The sequence below is a fragment of the Somniosus microcephalus genome, chromosome 4, assembly GCF_052327205.1.
Source record: "Somniosus microcephalus isolate GS21.2 chromosome 4, FLI_Smic_1.0, whole genome shotgun sequence".
Classification (NCBI taxonomy): domain Eukaryota; kingdom Metazoa; phylum Chordata; class Chondrichthyes; order Squaliformes; family Somniosidae; genus Somniosus; species Somniosus microcephalus.
In genome coordinates, this window is record NC_140990.1 from 252,429,387 (window position 1) to 252,449,558 (window position 20,172).

The 20,172-nt window shown below is 42.8% G+C and overlaps 1 protein-coding gene and 1 long non-coding RNA gene across 5 annotated transcripts in view; both read right to left on the reverse strand.

Moving 5' to 3' along the window:
• The window catches only part of fastkd1 (FAST kinase domains 1), a 57,857-nt gene that overhangs the window by 30,541 nt on the left and 7,144 nt on the right, over positions 1-20,172 (reverse strand). The window contains exons 2-4 of one of the 4 annotated variants that reach the window (XM_085986219.1): positions 11,058-11,159; positions 8,382-8,874; positions 5,247-5,315 (exon numbers count right to left, since the gene is read on the reverse strand). In XM_085986219.1, coding sequence (XP_085842345.1) covers positions 5,247-5,315; positions 8,382-8,731 — 419 coding nt within the window. In that variant the 5' untranslated portion in view covers positions 8,732-8,874; positions 11,058-11,159. The remainder of the gene's footprint in view (positions 1-5,246; positions 5,316-8,381; positions 8,875-11,057; positions 11,160-20,172) is intronic. The other 3 variants (XM_085986221.1, XM_085986220.1, XM_085986222.1) reach the window with 3 other exon arrangements.
• On the reverse strand, positions 2,237-5,232 carry LOC147120378 (uncharacterized). The gene is made up of 2 exons (XR_015078182.1): positions 3,883-5,232; positions 2,237-3,647 (listed from the first exon to the last, which is right to left on the reverse strand). It is a non-coding gene; the product is annotated as an uncharacterized LOC147120378 (long non-coding RNA).

Genomic DNA, 20,172 nt, shown 5'->3' on the forward strand with positions numbered 1-20,172 from the left:
CATCATAGGATATACTGCACAGAAACCAGCCATTCGGCCCAACCAGTCCATGCTGGTGTCCAGCTTCCTCCCATCTTTCCTCATCAAAATCTATCAGCATAACCCTCTATTCCCTTTTCCCTCATATGCTTGTCTAGCCTCCCCTTAAATGCATCTATACTAGTCACTTCAACTATTCCCTGTGGTAGCGAGTTCCACATTCTCACCACTCTCTAGGTAAAGAAGTTTCTTCTGAATTCCCTATTTGATTTCTTGGTGACTATCTTACATTGATAGCCTCTAGTTATGCTCTTCCCCACAAGTGGAAACATTCTCTCGGTATCCACTCTATCAAAACCTTTCATAATTTAAAGACCTCTATTAGGTCACCCCTCAGCCTTCTTTTTTCAAGGTGTGGAGATGCTGGTGTTGGACTGGGGTGGACAAATGTAAGAAGTCACACAACACCAGGTTATAGTCCAACAGTTTTACTTGAAATCACAAGCTTTCGGAACGCTGCTCACCTGACGAAGGAGCAGCGCTCCGAAAGCTTGTGATTTCAAATAAAACTGTTGGACTATAACCTGGTGTTGTGTGACTTCTTACATTCTTTTTTCAAGAGAAGAAAGTCCCAGCCTGTTCATCCTTTCCTGATATGTATACCTTCACATTTCTGGTATCATCCTTGTAAATCTTCTCTGCACCCTCTCCAGTGCCTCTATATCTTTTTTATAATATGGCGACCAGAATTATACGCAGTACTCCAAGTGCGATCTAACCAAGGTTTGATATAGGTTTAGCATAACTTCCCTACTTTTCAATTCTATACTTCTAGAAATAAACCCTAGTGCTTGGTTTGCTTTTATGGCTTTGCTAACCTGTGTCACAACTTTTAGTGATTTGTGTATTTGTACTCCGAGAGCCCTTTGTTCCGCTACCCCACCTAGACTCGCACTCTCCAAGTAATAAGTGACCTCCCTATTCTTCCTACCAAAATGGAATACCTCACATTTACCTGTGTTGAACGTCATTTGCCAATTATATGCCCATTCTGCACGTTTATTAATGTCCTCCTGTAAGTTGTTGCAGTCCAACTCAGTATTGACTATCCCCCCCCAATTTGATGTCATCTGCAAATTTAGAAATTGTGTTTTAGATTCTGTGAATAGCTACCTTTTACCCCCACTCTGCTTTCTGTCTTGAAGCCAGCTAGCTATCCATTTTATGGCCTTGCTAACCTATGTCGCAACCTTCCACCCCGACATCTGCTGTCCTTCCCCATTGCCTTCTTGTGCAAGTGTCGAAGTTGCAATACCTGCTGACTCACCTCCTCCCACACCACTGTCCCAGATGCCAAACATCTCATCCATGTGTGAAGCAATTTATGTGTACTTCCTCCAACTTAGTGTATTATATCTGCTGCTTACTGCAGTGGCCTTACTAGGGAAACCAAAAGGAGATTAAGTGACCGATATGCCAAACATATGCCTGTTTTTTCCACAAGTGCAACCATGAGCTCCCTGTCACTTGCCACTTCAACTCTCTGTTCTAGTTCCACTCTGACCTGTCTCTTGCCTTCTACACTTGGTGCCGATCTGCTTTTTAGTTCTAAGGCTGCTGGATGCTGTTCCATTTAGACCCACCTTACCTCCTCCCACCACCTCAGCTATTCACATATGCTGGGTGTCTTTTAAATACCTTTAAATTCTTTTATTCGAATTCTTCCTATCATCTTAGGTTAACATTACAAAAAGAAAGATTTGCATTTATATAGCACCTTTCATGACCTCAGGATGTCCCAAAGCACTTTACAGCTAAAGAAGTACTTTTGGAGTGCAGTCACTGTTGTAATGTAGGGAAATGCAGTAGCCAATTTGCACACAGCAAGGTCCTACAAACAGAAATGTGATAATGACCAGATAATCTGTTTTCATGATGTTGGTTGAGGGATAAATATTGGCCAGGACACCAGGGAGACCTCCCCTGCTCTCATGTCCATCTGACAGACGGAGCCTCGGTTTAACATCTCATCCGAAAGAGTGCACCTCAGACAGTGCAGCACTCCCTCAGTACTGCACTGGAGTGTCAGCCTAGATTATGTGCTCAAGTCTCTGAAGTGGGCCTTGAACCCACATCCTTCTGACTCAGGCAAGAGTGCCACTGAGCCACAGCGGACATCATTTAGACATCTCCTGTTTTCTTGTGTCATTCTACTTCCTCCAATGTATTTGTACACATGCTTTTTCCCTCCCCTTTCCTTTGTTTTTTTTTTTTTTTTTTAAGTGCAACTTTCCCCATTTCTGATGAAGGGTTACAACTGAAACATTAAGTTGCCTCTTCTCTCCCCAGATGTTGATTGACCTGCTGAATGTTTCCAACATTTTCTGTTAAAACCTGGAGTTTGTTAAACTGACTAAGGGAACATTTCAAGTATCAACATAGCATTTGGGGGGGGGTGCGCGCGAGTACAGAGGAAGCTTAAGCACATACTGACTATTAGCAGAAGGACAACAGCCCAGAATAGCAGAAAGGGGTTCCAGGGACAGTTAACCATCTGCACTGCACTATTAGTGGCAGTGTAGGTCACCAGCACCCTCAGCTTTTATGAACATGGATCTTTCAGGTACCCCTCAAGAGATATGATCAGAGTCAGCCACTTTGTCTAGCTTTAGGACATTTGGCAATTTTCAGCACAATAAAACAGTAACATGACAGCACAATATATTAAAAATGAATAACTTTATTAATTTTTATGCTTGTGGTGTACATGTTGAACATTTTTTTTGAGGCTGCATTTTGTTGTGAACTTCTCTGTTCCATGTAGATGTGCCCCAAGTGCTCCCCTACACAAGGTAGTAGTACTGGTGGATGGCTGCATAGTCAACAGGTAACCTGCAAGTTCTCCCTCTGTATCCAACCGTGATGGACCTACATTAGTGCTGGAGACTTTGCTGAAATTATTGTGGGCTCAGTGTTTTGAGAGGAGATACCTACTTCTTCAGGGTTATGTGATGGCAAACAATTGTCACTGATCTGAAGCCAATTTGTTGCCCTCTGCTATTCATTATGTGCTACTGCTGGAGGAAACCCATTTAAGCATAGCTATCTCGGAGGTCTTGGAATACTCCTTCATGATTTCCTCCAAGTGATCTCTAAGCAAGTTGAAACCAGTCATGGAGTGGACCTGATCATTAGGTTACAATGTCAACTTTTCAAGTTTGTAGTCCAAAACCTCCACAGCAGCAGGGAGAATATTCATGAAGATGGTCCTACTGTGCCCATGACCTGCACAACCAAGGTCTACACTGCAGATGTCACAGGTTTTGTCATCTGCTCAATGAGAATATAATGAATGAAAGTGACAGCAAATATCTGGGAGTTCAACTCCCCTGCACTACTCAGATCATGTTCCATTGTAGCATGCATAAGAGCAAGCGACTCTACAATATCTCTGTTGGAAAGGAGGTCCAGCTAGGTCTGTGTCTTGTAAAACTCAAGAGCACTCAGCATGCTGGACCTTTGCCCAGCAGCAGCTGGCACTTCTTCATCATTGCTTCGTCAACATCACTATGGGCTTCTCCTACAGTGTGCATCAGTCATGGTGCAGGACTACTGACAGCTGGCATGATGCTCAATGGGTGTGCCAGTCAACCACTAGGTTCCCCTTGCTGTGAAAAGAGCAGATGTGACACTGATTACAAAACCACATTTATCCATTTGGGTACACTTATGATTATTGCAAGTACTACTGCAAAACTGGTAATTCTCTGGTATATGTTTTGCAGGAACAGGGATCCAGGACGTAAATGCCTTAAAAAAAAAGTTTGTACATTTAATCCTAGGTTCCTGGTTATGTGAACTAGTGTTACCAGTTTCAATCTGCAACTTTGTTTCCTGACTTACCTGCATTTTGATCAGCAGCATATATGAAGTGCTAGTGCTCTGCATGCCTGCTGATGTCTGAGCGTAGAGGAAGTTACACTGGTCTTCTGGTCAAAACACACCCCATTTCTAGACCAAAGAAGGAACACGTCATAAAAAATTAATAGTTAACATTTTTCATGGGATTAAAGCAGTAAATAGACCAAAAAAAATCAACTAATTTTACAGTATTATATGCATCCATGTAGTGTATGGGCATATTGATACAATACATTGTACAAATTATATTTATTTATTACCTTTATGCTTTTCTTTAAGTCATGCACTTCTCTTCTAGGCCGCCAGCCAAGTCTTCCAAGTAGTTGAGACAACATTGATTCTTTCCATGACAAACTGCTTCACTTGCTGCTTTTTAGTATCCTTGGGAGCAATTCTCCCTCACCAAAAACATGTTACCAGCACAAGCAGGGCTTCAGTGATAAATCAGGAATTCTCAATTGTCAGTCAGTCATTAACCAGAAAAATTACATTGTTCCACAATTACATTAAAGAACTGTTGGGCTTTTATACTGGTTAAGTTGTTTGCTAGCTGCTTGAGAAGCATGGAGAATCATTACTGCAGGTGAATCATTTTGTCAGAAATCACTCATTTCAAAGACATACTCCCAAATTTTGTTAGCAGGTCATTAATTGCAACAAAAAAATGAGCCTATCTCCCATTTTTGAAAAAATTTGAGGAAATTCTAGCCAGAGAAATGTAATTCTGTATGTTTTGTTTTGTTGCAAAAGAAATACAGTGCATGATATGTCATGTATAGGTTTCACCTTTGTAAGTGTCCAGCTCTCAAATTATCACTCCCAAAGTTCCATTTGGAAGACTTTATAATCAATTTCCATGCCTCAGATTGACAGGGAATGCCTCCAATGGGCCGGGAAACAGTTCGAAGGAAGAGGCATGTCATCTGGCCATTTTAAGCAAGATAATTAAGATAACTTATTGGTTGTATCTACTGTAGATTTATTCTACACATGGTGTACCTTGTATAGTAACTATTATCTGAAAAGAAACATTGTATCAAACAGAAGAGGAAACTGCAGAATACTTGCCATTACTAGTTACATTTATTGAAATTGCAGGCTCAAGTATTAATCCTTTAATAAATCAGCATTTTATTGCACACTTGCATTTTTGTGCAATTAATAGTATACTAAACTTCAGAAGTTTTGGTCTGTCAATACTGTACTGTTTTCAAAAAGTGAAATACTATAATAAAACCTTTTTTTAAAAAAAATACAAGTCATTAAAAAGGGTAAATGAAGAAAGAACATCAATTGTTCAAATCTATTAAAATTATAATTAAGAAAATAAAACCTGCTGTATTTACCTTTCAATTCGCCCCCATGCCTCAACCACAAGTTGTTGCACCAGGGAATCATGGGGTTCAACATTCAACCTTTTAGTAAATACAGAAGTATATTGTTAGATAAGAACCATTATGCTTGGAGTAATGTTAATTTAACATGAATAGGCTCAGGTTTTTAATGTGTATTTAGGCTCTCTCTAAAATTGCAACCATGTCCACAATGATTATACTTCTACATTTATCCACCGAATGTCATGTATTATTAATCACAAGTTCAAAAAAAGTTGACGTTGCTCATGGAAACTCCCAGATCTTGAGTATGGCTTCTAATGCTTACTGTGATCTTGCTCAGGAGGTTTTGGATAGACACCCACTCCATGCTGTTGCTGCTCACTGACCTTCTGCCATGACTGATCAAGCTTGGGATTCTACACTCTGTCCTGTTGTCACTGCTTCAGTATCCATGTGCTGTTCTAGTCCCCTGTCATGGGTACTTTTCCTTCTGGTTTTACAATCAGAAAACAAAAAGGAACCCTACATTCATACAAGCTTACAGATAGGTATGCATGGACATATGTTGGGTATTCTCCATCTTGTGGCTCAGAGGTGGTGTTCCAACATTGTTTGCCACAGACTATCTTCCAAGCTATTACACTGTCTCAGTGTAGACTGGCTTACAACTTTTACTTTAATGTTAGGACATATATTCCAATTCAGTAATAGAGATGTGTCTGCTGCAAAAAAGCTCCAAAGGGTGTCTACCAATAATGATTGAAAACTTTTCTACCTTTTACCTAATAGCAACTACAACAAAACTTCATAACAGCCTCACCTACTGAACCAGTGTGATAGTTCCATTACCCAGTCTACTTATCCTTGTGACTGCACTGAACGAGATTTCTGAACTAATGCTATTTGCAGCCAAGCACAAGACTAATTTTGAATCACAAATCTAGACTACTGGAAGCAAGATTGAAAAGTTACAACTTTGGTTTAAAAAAAGTCAGATTCTGGGTAATTTTCCAGATATTCTGTCAGATAGCCCCTTAAAGCTCTGCATTTGGTGGTGCTCCAACATTAGTTGCCACAGACTATCTTCCAGATATTATACTGAGCCATGAACTCTAACTGACCAACAAGTTTAACTGTTCTCAAAAATCTCCATTCTTTTTTATTTCTCACTACTTTTTTTTGCATTATGTACCACCCCCCATGGCCAGTTTCATCTCATCTTACTGCCATCTTATACAGAGTTCATATTCATTATCCATATCTGAGGATTCGTTCCTTTATTAACAAAAAGAATGCTGGTCTTGAGATACTCACTGAGCAACACATCATCCACATTATAAAACCGTTCAGAAGCCAAGCATTGTACATGTGCCACTCTACTATGATTTATGAGTGAGGATATAGTAGTTTTACAGAAAAGATGGAACTTTATACCAGAAAACATCAGTGAATATATTTAAAAGTATAATTCTAATTCAGTGATAATATTTCAACAAGTAGTTTTAACATTCATATTGAATTTGAACTTGGACTAACACAAATCAATTGAACGTCCCCAGCAATACAAAATACATCCTGGATCAATGTTTTAAATCTTTTCCTTCATGAATGGTGTCAAAATAGCCAAGGTTGAAGTTGAAAAAGATTGCTGAGTTTTAATAGATTAAACACTCAATATGTCCAATCACTGTGGAGCAGCATTCAACAATGCAAATAGAATGTAGTCAAAACAGTAGAACACAAGTAGGAGGAAACCATGCACAAACTCTGGTTATTCTACGCCTTGAGTAGTGTGTGCAGTTCTGATAACCGAAACACAAGGGAGACATCGACACCCTGTGAATCAGATTAAAGAGCCTTGAGACAGACCCTGAGCATCAGACTGAGCCATGAGGAAACACTGGAGAAATTTGGGCTTTTCAGCCTTATGGAAGTATAGAAGATAGTAGGCGGGATAGAATAAGTAGATCCAAACCACCACTACTTCATAATTGTGACAGTAAGACAAAAGGACACATGTTCAAACCCATAAAAGACAAATTTTAGGCTGATGTCAGGAGTCCTTCTCACAAGGAGTAATCAACATATGGCCTTCCAGATATTGTGGAGGCAAAAACCCATGAATCATTTAAGAAACGGTTGGATGCAGGGAAGGGAGGATTGTAGGATCTTCCTGGATGCATGATGGGCTGAAGACCTTCCTCATCTGCATCGCCCTGGTGGTTATTGATGCAATTTTTGTGCATCCTCATTACTCTGGAGGTCATTTATTTTATGTTTAAATGTATAAGGAAATAGCCATCAAGAGCCATCAGTCCCACCTCCCTCAACCCAATTTCTGCTTCAGCTGAAGCAAGACTGAATTATGAACTGACTGCTTTTGTCACTTTATAAAAAAATAGCCGGAAAGCAGGGTCAGCAGCATGCAGCTGCAGTATACTCGCTTAAAAATTATGACCACGGAGGGGCAGTAGGAATGCTGCACTTTTGAAGATTATGTATTTTTGTTTCAAGGAGTGTTAGTAATAGAATTGTGAATATTGTAATTTTACCACAAGCAATGCTAAATTAAGACAGTCGGCTCCTTTAAATAATTAAATCACAGTTCTAATCCCATAGTCAATCTTACCCAAGAAGGAAATATCGCTGCCAATCGATATTGCCAAGTGAAACAATAGTTTTTTAAATCTCTAGAACATAATAAATGTAGGTATTGAGGGCAATGCTGTACAATGCTGATTTACATTTCACTGTGTATGATCTATACACGTCTAAAAATCAAACATTACAATTTGTGAACTATGGGATGACCCACAAGAGTCAGATACAAGTTATGTTACTTGCCCTCATTCCCATACAAACTCAAAATGACTTTAAGCCTGCAGTTACTTGGTGTACTTGCAGCTAAATACAGCAGACCACTTTTTAATATAGCACAGCTATTTCAAATTAGAATAAACAAGTTTGTCATAGCAACAAGCCAGCCTTTTGTAGTGTCGTATTAACAAGGCAGCCATAAACAAGAAACTTTATATCAGAAATAATGTGCTAAAAGGGCCTACAGTATGTGTAAAAATGATTGCACATATTTAGAAACTCTTGTCCTGTTTCAAGAATTTAATTACCCTCAGTACCTGTAATTACCTCAGTGCATTGTATAGCATATCCACCAATGTCTCATCATCCATCAGGTCAATCTTGTTTTCAGCTAGCACACAAAGAACCATGAACTGTGAATGTTTTCTGATGAAATCTATAGTCCTCAGCATCTGTGGTCTCTCCTTTTGAAATTGCCAGAGTAGATTTACTGCACGCCCCACGTGGTTCACCGAAAGCTTGGCTTTGTTCTTCCCTACAACATCAAATATTTGGTCCTCATTTGAGCAGCTGCCCAATTGATCTAGCAAGGAATCACTACCCACTACCAGTGAGTGGTAGAACCTCATTGAAGGGTAGCATATGTGCTTCAAGCGAAGCATTTTTAATGGGAGCATTTTTTCCCCAAACTTAAAGCATATTTTCAGATCCTTTTTAAATTACAAAATTAACTACTAAAATGTTTCTGTAGTGTACTGAAAATGCACATCTGCATAAGGGACACATCTCCCGAGGACTACATTTAGGATGTATTCATTATCTGTAAAAATAAAGAGAGAAATCCAGTTAAGTGACAAAACAAATATTTTGTGATTTTGAAGAAATTATATTGACTTCAATGATGCAATAAACATCAATATTTTAAGCTGTCCAAAAGTTGCAATCCTTTTAAGATTTACAGATTCAGGAAAACCAGGTAATTCCCTCCACGTTACCCATTAGTGATCATCCGCTTCACCTAATCTTAGAAGACACATAACCCAGAATAACTACCCTCCAAAAGGAGCAAAACAGCTTCCCTGGTTTCCATTAGCTCTAAACTTCATGGTCTTTACAGAAATACTTGTACATGTATCACAGCTGCTGACATGGAGCAAGCAACTTTTTTTTCCATTTCTAAGATAACGTGGGTATCAAGAAATAAAAACAGAAAATGCTAGAAACACCCAGCCGATCAAGGCAGCATCTGTGGAGAGAGAAACAGTTAATTTTTCAGGTCGATGACCTTACATCAGAACTGGAAGAAGTTAGAGGTTTAACAGTTTATAAGCAAGTACAAAGCCAGGGAAGAGGGGGGGGGGGGCGGGGGGGGGTCAGTGGTGAAGAAAGAACAAAAGGAAATTTCTGTGATAGGGTGAGGGGCAGGCGAGATTAAATAACAAAAGAGGGTGGTAATGGAGAAACAAAAGATGGGTCCAGAGGAGGCATAAATGGCAACAACAGAACCATTACCAAGAAAATTGGATTTGCAATGTCTTAGGTCAAGGGTTCTCAACATTTTTGCTTCCGAGGTCCCCTTCCAGTGTTATAAAAATTCCACGGATCCCCTGTAACTCGAAACAAGTTTTTTTCCTGTATAAAAATTAGTTATACAATTAAACATACATATTTATTATTATTTTTCTTTTACTTACTTAATGTGAAACTTGTTGCTGATGCTGAGCAACAATGATGCATTTAAAAATGAATGATATACAGTGCAAAATTGGGAGATGCTACTGGGAAAATTCAGCAGCTGACTAATCATGTGACTATTGAAAGAGCGTCCATTGCATGTTTTAAAGGGGGAATAATGCCATAAACACTAAAATAAAAGAAAGACTCGGCATTATGGGGATGAGTGAGATAGTTTTGTATTGCTTTAGCATAGAGCCAACACAGACATGATGGGCAGAATGGCCTCCTTCTGTGCTGTAAGGTCACTTGTAAATTAAAAGGGCAGATGTGCTGGTTTACATTGCACATCAGGAGGGTTTTGCTAGGAACAAAGCATCAACAATCTGATGCGCTATCAATTACTCATAAAAGACTGAGAGTTAGAAGAGTAACTAAAGGCTTTTATTAACAACAGAATGGAGGTCTGCCTCGAGTGGTCGACCGGTCCAGGATACCAAGGGCTGGGGAGCAGTCACCTTTATACTAGGACCTGTGGGAGGAGTCAGCCGAGGCATGTCCAGGCATGTACACAGTGGAATACAAACAGGACAAACAGGAATACAAACAGTGGTTTACCACACAATCCCAATCAACTGAGCACAAACCCTCATCCAATTGTCTTATCGAAGAAGGCAAGGAGTCATCCTTTGCATTCACCACATATCAGCTTCCTCGGAAATCTGCAAACATACCCCTGAACTTTAATGAATTCAGTGTAACAAGTTGAAAACTCTTCCATTGTACTTTAAAACCAACATGTTTGCTTGTTTAAAAAATGCCTAAATTTATCTCACTGCCGTTTACTTGAAATAGGAGAAAAAATAAACTAATCCTTTGCATGAACGGGAACTGCAGGAAATACTGTGAACCGATTTCCAATAAAAGTAGCTCAACATCAGGGCACCCTCTCATGACATCACATAAATATGTCAGTGAACATGCATATAACCCTTCAGGATTCACACACCTCTAAATCAAAGTTATAAACGTGAAATGCTCCCAGCAACTCACTGGTTTGTATGGGCGGCTTATATAACCTGAGTAGCTCGCAAGACATTTTAATAAACATCTTGTGCCTGACTAGTCTAGTCATGTTAAGAGTTCTCTGGCAATGTTGTGCTGGTAAAGGATCAGGGCCATTCAAAGCCTCATCTGCTCTCAGTATGGGTAGTTTTCATAACCAATTGGTCTATAAGAATTTAAATGAAAACCAACCCCATTTTTCACCCAGATATATTTAATGGGGAGACAATCTCACACATGCTCACAGTTTGGTTTTAGTCTTACCATTACTATTCTCATTCTTCTTGCCATGCGCGATCGGGTAGTTGTACCAATTGATTTTGCGGCGTTTTGTAGTTGGAGGGGGCAAAGTCACTTTCTGTTTGTCTGGAACGGAAATAAAGAGTGTTTTGTGAGCATTGCATTCTAGTGTGTGTTTTACCCGAGCGTCTTCTGTCAAATAAAAGCGTACAATTCATAGCCGTAAATAGCAGTGCGGGGACAGTGGAGGATTATTTACAATTTGGTTATTTTTGGCAGATCCCTTAAAACCTTCTCGCAGACCCCCAGTTGAGAACCCCTGCCTTAGATCGTGGGCTGCGACAACAAGAGCTTTCAATGATAGACATTTTACAGACTGCTTTTGGAAGAATCTAACGTTTCCCACTTATACATTTGTGACGTTGCCATCCGATTTGTATATTATATAGTTTGTAGAAAAACACACAAACTTCTAATGACTGATTTGCGAAGAACATTGAGGCAGATATTGAGAATCATTTAAACTAGATGGTGGGGTGGAGGGAGGGCAGGGAGCAAAGGCGATCATGGATGAGTCACGTTATGGGGGAAGAAGGTAGTGAACATGGAGGCACGGACACCGAAACGAAAACAGGTATATGTTTGAACTGGACTGAAGACCAGGAATAAGCAGACACTGGGAGACGAAAGGGGTAGATTTATATATCAGTATATGTATATATACACAGATGCTAGAAACATACAAGAACTGAGGGCTGGTGATAGTTAAACACTATGAAGTAGTGGGAAGAGTGGAAACATGGATTAAAAATATGAGGAAAGAAGTTGAAATAACATTCAATGGTATATAAATTTTTTTTAGAAAAGACAAGAGAGGTCAAAAAATGGAGGTGGTGGAGCTGTGTGTGTTTGGGCCACCCAAGTAAACAAGGTCAATCCTGTGGAAGGGTGGGGCGAGCTCCAGAGGGTGCTACTCTGGGTAGATACCTCTAATGCAAAAAAAATTAAGCTAGCACTAGGGGTGCACTGCAGACCCCTAGGCCAGCATAATGAAGATAACAAATTACTGTACAAGGAGATAGGAAGGATACGTGAAAACAGGAAAGTTATTTTAATGAGACACTTCAAAGCAACCAGATATAGACTGGGAAAATCCAAGTGTTTTAGAATCAGATTTGGTAAATGTAATGCACAATTCTTTTATGACCCAATGTGTCAAAGGAAGTGTAGGATTCGCAAAAATCCATGAAATACAGTATATGGGTAGGGTCCCTGAAGTGGCCACATTGCGAGAACACAGAATGGAGTTGGCAGTTCTCATGGCCCAGTTCAAAAGGACACACACACAGTACCTTAAAGCAGTCTGAGTCATCATCGATTAGAAGAATCCAGAACCTTACTGTTTTTGATATTGTAATGTGGTTACAGCAGTAAACAAAACTATTAGCACCTGGAGGTGCGCTAATCGCTGGCAGAGCGGTAACCGATCTCAGAAACCGCTGAGCACACACAAGCGAAGGGACACTAATCGGATTCCCATTAGTTCGATTTGCGAGCAGTTAAAATTAATGTGCTCGCTTTTGTTAAAGCAACCTTAACAAAGGAAAACGGTTGATTTGGCGCCAAGATTAGGGCCAGAAAAGAGTATAACCGTTCAGGTAAATCATCAGCAAGCCAGTCTAAGATTCGACCAGAGTAAGGAAGACTCCTCCGGAGATGGTTCGCACCGTGAAGTCCAAGTCCAGTTACCATCAGGGGTTCGAGGACCGTGCGGAACAGAAAACGGCTCGAGGATTTCGGAGGACTTCCAAAGTTTGTACAGGAGAGCGAGTCCAGGAGCCGGTCCCATAAGGAAGGTCGGAGGTCCCGGACGACATCAAGTAACAGGGTCCAGGAGCCGGTCCCATAAGGAAGATCGGAAATTCCAGACGTAACAAGAAGTACCAAGGTCCAGAAGGGTTTTGAAATTCTGGTGAGCATAAAGGCCCAACTCTACCTAACTGACATAATTGAGGTATATTCAGTAACGGGAGGGTTTGTAACGTTAAGGGTATTTGTAAGTCAGGAGTGTGATTTATCCCTCGATGTGTCCGTGCGCTTCCCTCACCCCCGCTTTTAGCTTATCGCTATTTTAGAACTGTTTATATGCTTTAAAGTTATTTTTCTCAGTGTATAATTTAGTCCTCCGTGAGAAATGTTATTTTTCGTCTGCATTTATTCTTGCCATTTTTCTCTGTGTACATTCTCTTTCAAAAATAAAAAGATTGTTTTGATTTAAAACTCAATCTGTCTCATCTGACCATTTGTCTTCCGAGTCACGAGTTGGGCCAACACACAAAGGTTGTCTGGCAATAAGCCCAGTGTCTAGAACCGTGAGGGGGGAGCGCTTTGAAACCGCTCACGAGTAGTGCGAAAATCAAAACCGATTTAGCACACCATAAGCTCGTTAAAACGACCCCTTACAGAAGCAATGAGTGGCAGTTAACTCCTTAACTTAGTATTTGGAAACAATGCAGCTAATGAAAGGATGAGCACAAGACAATAAATATTCTGAATGGTGCATTTATATAAAACCTTTATCGTAGTAAAACGTCCCAGGCACTTCATGGGAGCAGTATCAAACTAAATTGGACATCGAGCCACATAAGGAGATATTAGGACAGATGTCCAAAACCTTGGTCAAAGAGGTAGGTTTTAAGGAGCGGCTTAACAGGAAGACAGAGAGGTAGAGGTGGAGAGGTTTAGGGAGGGAATTCCAGAGCTTAGGGTCGAAGCAGGTGACTGTAGGGAAACTAAAATTGGGGATGCGGAAGATGCCAGAGTTGTAGGGGCACAGAATCTCGGAGGGTTGTAGGAGGTTACAGAGATAAGGAGGGGCGAGGCCATGAACGGATTTGAAAACAAGGATGAGAATTTTAAAACTGAGGCATTGCTTAACCAGGAGCCAACATAGATCAGCGAGCATAGTGGTGATGGATGAACAGGACTTGATGCAAGTTAGGATATGGGCAATGGAGTTTTGGATGAGTTCGAGTTTATGGAGGGTGGAAGATGGGAGGCCAACCAGGAGCGCTTTGGAATAGTCAAGTCTAGAGGTAACATGGATGAGGGTTGACGTAAGAAAACTCACTAAGCACTTGGTTGAGTATAAAACAAGGCTTTAATCAACTGTTTTCACAACCATGAGATTCTAGTTACATCACTAGTTCCTGGTTACAAAAACGTCCTGGGCAAGCTGGGCCCACGCCCGAGTATTTATACTCCTTGGACAGCGCCACCAGCTGGCTGCCCAGTGTTATTTCGTGAGTCATTTCTTCATGAATGATAAGATTCATGACATTCTTCCTGCCTGAAAGATTTGGAAGTCCGACGACTTCCTTCTAGCGGATTAGACGGACCACGAATAGCCGCAGTCTTTTAGATCTTGGTTTGTGGCTGGAAGGCACGTCTCCTCGAACCGTGTCTTGGTCCCTGGGTCGCTTGGTCCGTACTGGTAGATCAACAGGGCCCGTGTCGCCTTGATCGACCCGAGGGAGACTGGAGAGATCGCGACTCCGGGTGCGGGTCCCCACAGGCGCAGAGCTGGCTTCATCTTGTTTGGTAGCCGGGATTGACTGGCGTCCTGGCTTCGGGTGGCCATCCCGTGGGGCCGGGAGCCGCCAACCATGACGGGAGGGACGTCCCATGCGTGGAGTGACGCTGGAACCTGAAGAATCGCTCATGAGAAGTGACATTGGTGGACGTAGAAAGAAGAGACCTGATGGAATGCAACACGTCAGGGAGCACAGTTTCCCACTGCTAGTCTGGTAGGTTGAGTGACCTCAGTGCAAGATGAACAGCATTCCAAATGATAGCGTTGTATCTCTCAACTTGTGCGTTACTGATGGGATGATACGGTGTTGTTTTACTTGTGGCGATTCCCCGTTGGGAAAGATAACTTTTGAGTTCGCTTGACATGAAGGAGGGACCCCGATCAGAGTGGATGAAATTGGCCGTACCGCAAAGGGAAAAGACTTGATCAAGGCATTTGATCACTGTGGAAGTAAGCATATTGGGACAGGGGAAAGCGTGAATACTCGTCCACCATAGTAAGTAGGTGTTTCACGTTGAGGAAGGCAATGGCCCTTTAACGTCAATGCGGAGTCGCTGCATGGGCTGTATAGCGTGTACGAGTGAGCCATCCGGTGGACGGAAGAATTGCGGTTTTAATTCCGCACAAATTCTACAGGTGGAGTATGTTCTTTTCACATCTTCCATAGAAAATGGGAGATTTTTAGATCGCACAAAGTGCAACATACGGGTAACGCCAGGATGGCATAAGTCAGTATGAAGATCCGCAAGAGTCGAAGTTGACATAGAAGGGCAGAATGCATGCGTGAGGGTATCCGGGGCTACATTCTCTTTGCCGGGTCGATACTGTATGGTGTAGCCAAAGGCGGCCAATTCCATCCTCCAGAGTTGTATTTTGTTATTCTTGTTCTTTATGCTGGATAACCGGAAACGCACTAAGGCCACGGAGCGCTGATCGGTTATAGGCGTGAAATGGCGACGAGCGAGAAAATGACCCCATTTACATACTGCTTCGATGATCGCCGTAGCCTCCTTCGACAGGAGGATAATGGAGCTCGCTACCCTGCAAATTTCTGGACAGAAATGCAACGGATCGACAACCTTGATTCAAGGTAGCCAAGATCACCACCTCCGATGCATCGCACTCGACCACGAAAGGAAGATTTTCATCGATGGAACGAAGCGTGGCTTTTTCCAGTTGTCGCTTGAGGAGGTTGAAAGCTGAGATAGCCGTTGCCTCCAACAGAAACGACTTCGCGTGAAGCAGGGGCTGGATCTTGTCGGAGAAGTGGGGTATCCATTTTGCATAATAGGCGAACATGCCGAGTGCCCAACGAAGAGAGCAGAGATTCGTAGGGGAAGGGAGCTCCTGAAGCAGACGAAGTCGCTCTGGATCCGGTTTGATGACACCGTTGCCCACCGAGTAGCCAAGGATGTTGACTGATGGTACTGATTTCACAGATTTGGACTCATTTAAGGTTAAGTTGTGACGACGGAGAATGTCAAAACATTTCTGGAAGTTGGCATCATGCTCCTTCTGGTCATGACCAGCAATGGTGATATTATCCAGATATGGAAAAGCGTCCGTTAAGTTCTCCTGTTCGACTAGGCTATCCAATGCCCGTTGAAAGACAGCCACCCCATTGGTGACCCCAAATGGAAGGCGACAAAACTGGTAAAGCCAACCATTGGCCTCAAAGGCCGTATACTTTTTTTTGTCAGAGTCCTTTAACGGTACTTGATGGTATGTGCTTTTTAAAATCAAAAGTTGAAAATACCTTGTAGTTGGCAAGGTTATTGACCATGTCATCGATGCGTGGTAGTGGGTAGGCATCCAGGTTGGTATACTGGCTAATAGCTTACGAGTAATCGATGCAAAGACATTTCTTGTGTTGCTTCAGAGGATTTTTAACAATGACGACTTGCGCCCGCCAGGGAGATGAACATGGCTCAATGACACAGTCAGCTAGGAGGCGAGAGATCTCTGCCTCGATAAAGGATAGATCATCTTGGCTGAAACGTTGTGATTTAGTGACTATGGGCTTACATCGGGGGGGAAAGATTGGCAAACAAGGAGGGCTCGTCGAGCGAAGCCACCGAAAGCGCACAAAACGGTACTTTGGAAATAGTAAGCTCCGGCTTTGACCCTCCAAACTTGAAAGTGAGTCTTTTGTGTTGTTTCTGGAAATCCTGTCACAGGAGCACATCCCTGCATAGGTTTTTGAGCACCCCGAGCCGGGTGGAGAAATAAGTGAGGCCATTGAGAATAAGGTCAAGACATAAGCCGGAAGAGTTGGTGGTCAGTGCCCTCGGAGCCATTGCAATTTCCCTGTCCGAGGGGTAAATATGCAGTTTTAACTTACTAACAGCCTGCTCACTAATGAAGCTGTCAGAGCTGCATGAGTCGATTAGTGCACTCAAAATGTGTCCATTTACCGAAACCTTCGTGGCTGCATGGGACAGACTTTGGGGAAAAACAGCTGTGATGGGAGGAGGAGCAGTTTTACCCTTGACAGCTGTAACCTTAGCAGTGGCTCTTGGGGGAGGAGCAGTTTTATAGATAGTAGCTGCAAAATTAACAGGCGCTCTCGACCGGTATACCTTAGAAGTGGCTTTTCTTACTAACCGAGGCTCTTGACTGGCATACCTTAGAAAAGTGACTTTTCTTACTGCATGATTGCAGGTTGCGTTACGAGCAGGACAAAATTGCCTATAATGGAATGCACCTCCACAGAAGAAACACTTCCTTCCAGAGTAGTCATCAGTGAAGGCTTCTAGGGTAGGGTTGTCATCAGCTAGGTTAGAGTCATCATCAGTGAAGGCTTCTGCCCGAGACCTATTGAAGGAGTCATTAAAAGTGGCAGCAGCCTGTGCATGTGGTGAAAGATAGGTATCTGCATTCCTCTTTGCCAAGTCCAGGGAACATGCCTGGTCATAGCAGCACGGTGGCATAGTGGTTAGCACTGTTGCCTCACAGCGCCAGGGACCCGGGTTCGAATCCGGCCTCGGGCGACTGTCTGTGTGGAGTTTGCACATTCTCCCCGTGTTTGCGTGGGTTTCCTCCGGGTGCTCCGGTTTCCTCCCACAGTCCAAAGATGTGCGGGTTAGGTTGATTGGCTATGATAAATTGACCCTTAGTGTTAGGGGGATTAAATACGTGGGGTTACGGGGATAGGGTGGGATATGTGTTGGTGTAGGGGTTACGGGGATCGGGTGGGATATGTGTCGGTGCAGGCTCGATGGGCCGAAATGGCCTCTATCTGCACTGTGGGGTTTCTGTGATTCTGTGATAGGCAGCCTGTAACTCGAGGGTTTTATTCTCCAACAGACGCTGGCGTATGAAGGGAGACGCAATCCCATTAATAAAGGAATCGTGAATTAACTCCTCCTGGTACTGCTCAGCTGTGACAGCTTTAAGATTACAATCCTTGCTGAGCCTGCGAAGCTTTTGAAGGAATTCGTCAAGTGATTCCCCGGGTTGTTGTAGAGTTGTGGCCAGTAGATGCCGAGCAAAAATTTCGTTTGGGGCCTTAACATTTAGTCACTGTAATTATCAGGATAGCGGAGTCATAGTCTACAGTCTTCGATATAGTCAAACACGAGATACATAATTGGCAAGTATCTCTAATTTATCAGGAACATTTTCACCACACACCCTGAGGAAGTTGCTGAAGATACAATACCAGTGTTTCCATACCTTAGGTGAATTCGAGTCCAGGTCAAGACGGGCGGGTCTGAGTAGTTTGTCCATGATGGATTGATTTCTACGTCGGAGTTCCCTTCTACAGTTGAAGTCGTAGCTGGCCGTTCCAGAAATCACTCAGAACGTGGAGCCGATACACGGTTGATTAAATTGACGTGAGAAAACTCACTAAGCACTTGGTTGAGTCTAAAACAAGGCTTTAATCAACTGTTTCACAACCATGAGATTCTAGTTACATCACTAGTTCCTGGTTACAAAAACATCCTGGGCAACCGGGGCCCACGCCCAAGTATTTATACTCCTTGGACGGCACCACCAGCTGGCCGCCCAGTGTTATTTCATGAGTCATTTCTTCATGAATGGTTAGATTCATGACAAGGGTTTCAGCAGATGAGCTGAGGCAGGGCGGAGTCAGCCGATGTTACGGAGGTGGACTAAGGCAGTCTTGGTGATGGAGCAGATGTGTGGTTGGAAGCTCATCTTGGGGTCAAATACGACACCATGGTTGCGAACAGTCCGGCTCAGCCTTAAGGCAGTTGCCAGGGAGAGGGATGGAGTCGGTGACTAGGGAACGGAGTTTGTGGTGGAGACCGAAGACAATAGCTTCGGTCTTCCCAATATTTTTGAAGGAAGTTTCTGCTCATCCAGTGCTGGATGTCGGACACTGTGACAAATCAGAGACAGTGGAAGGGTAAACAGAGGTGGTGGTGAGGTAGAGCTAAGTGTCATCAGCGTACACGTGGAACTTGACATTGTGTTTTCGTATGACTTCGCCGTGGGGCAGCATGTTGATAAGAAGTAGGAGGGGGCCATGGATAGATCCTTGGGGGACTCCAGAGGCAACGGTGTGGGAGCAGGAAGAGAAGCCATTACGGGTGATTCTCTGGCTATGATTGGATAGATAAGGATGGAACCAAGGAAGTGCTGTCCCACCCAACTGGACGACGGAGGAGAAGCGTTCAAGGAGGACGGTGTGGTCAACTGTGTCAAAGGCTGCAGATAGATTTCCTCCAATTAATCATTGGGAAGACTGAAACCATCGTCGTCTGTCCCTACCACAAACTCCGTTCACCAACCACCAATTCCAACCCCCTCCCTGGCCACTGTCTCAGGCTAAACAAGACTGTTTGCAACCTCGCCACCCTATTTGACCCCGAGCTGAGCTTCCGACCCCATATCCTCTGTCACAAAAACTGCCTACTTCCACCTCATTCCTTCTTTTGTTACTTCCAGCCTAGACTATTCTAATGCTCTCCTGACCAGCCTTCCTTCTTTCACCAGTCATAAACTTAAACTCATCCAAAACTCTGCTTTCTATATCTTAACTCACACCAAATCCTTTCACCCCTTTACTCACAGACCTACATTTGCTCCCGGTCCAGCAACGCCTCGACTTTAAATTTTAATCCTAGGTTCAAATCCTATCATGGCCCCACCCTTTCCTATCTCTGTCAGCTCCTCCAGCCCTATAACCCTCAGAGAACACTGCTTTCCGGGCAACTCTGGCCTCGTGAATCCCCTATTTCCTTCACCCCACCTTTGCTGCCGTCTAAGCCCCAATCTCTGGCAATCGCTCCCTAAACATCTCTGCCTCTCTTTCCTCCTTTAAGATGCTTCTTAAAACCTACCTCTTTGACCAAGCATTTGGTTACCTGTCCTAATATCTCATTCTTTGACTCGATATCAATTTTTTGTCCGATTACACTCCTATCAAACACCGTGGGATGTTTTACCACATTGGAGGGACTATATAAATGTAAATTGTTGTTGATGAATGGGCTACTTGTGTAATAATCTAGTAAGCAGCAGCCAGCGTGGATTCAGAAGGGGAAGATCAGGATGTACCAAAGCGCTTTACAGCCAATG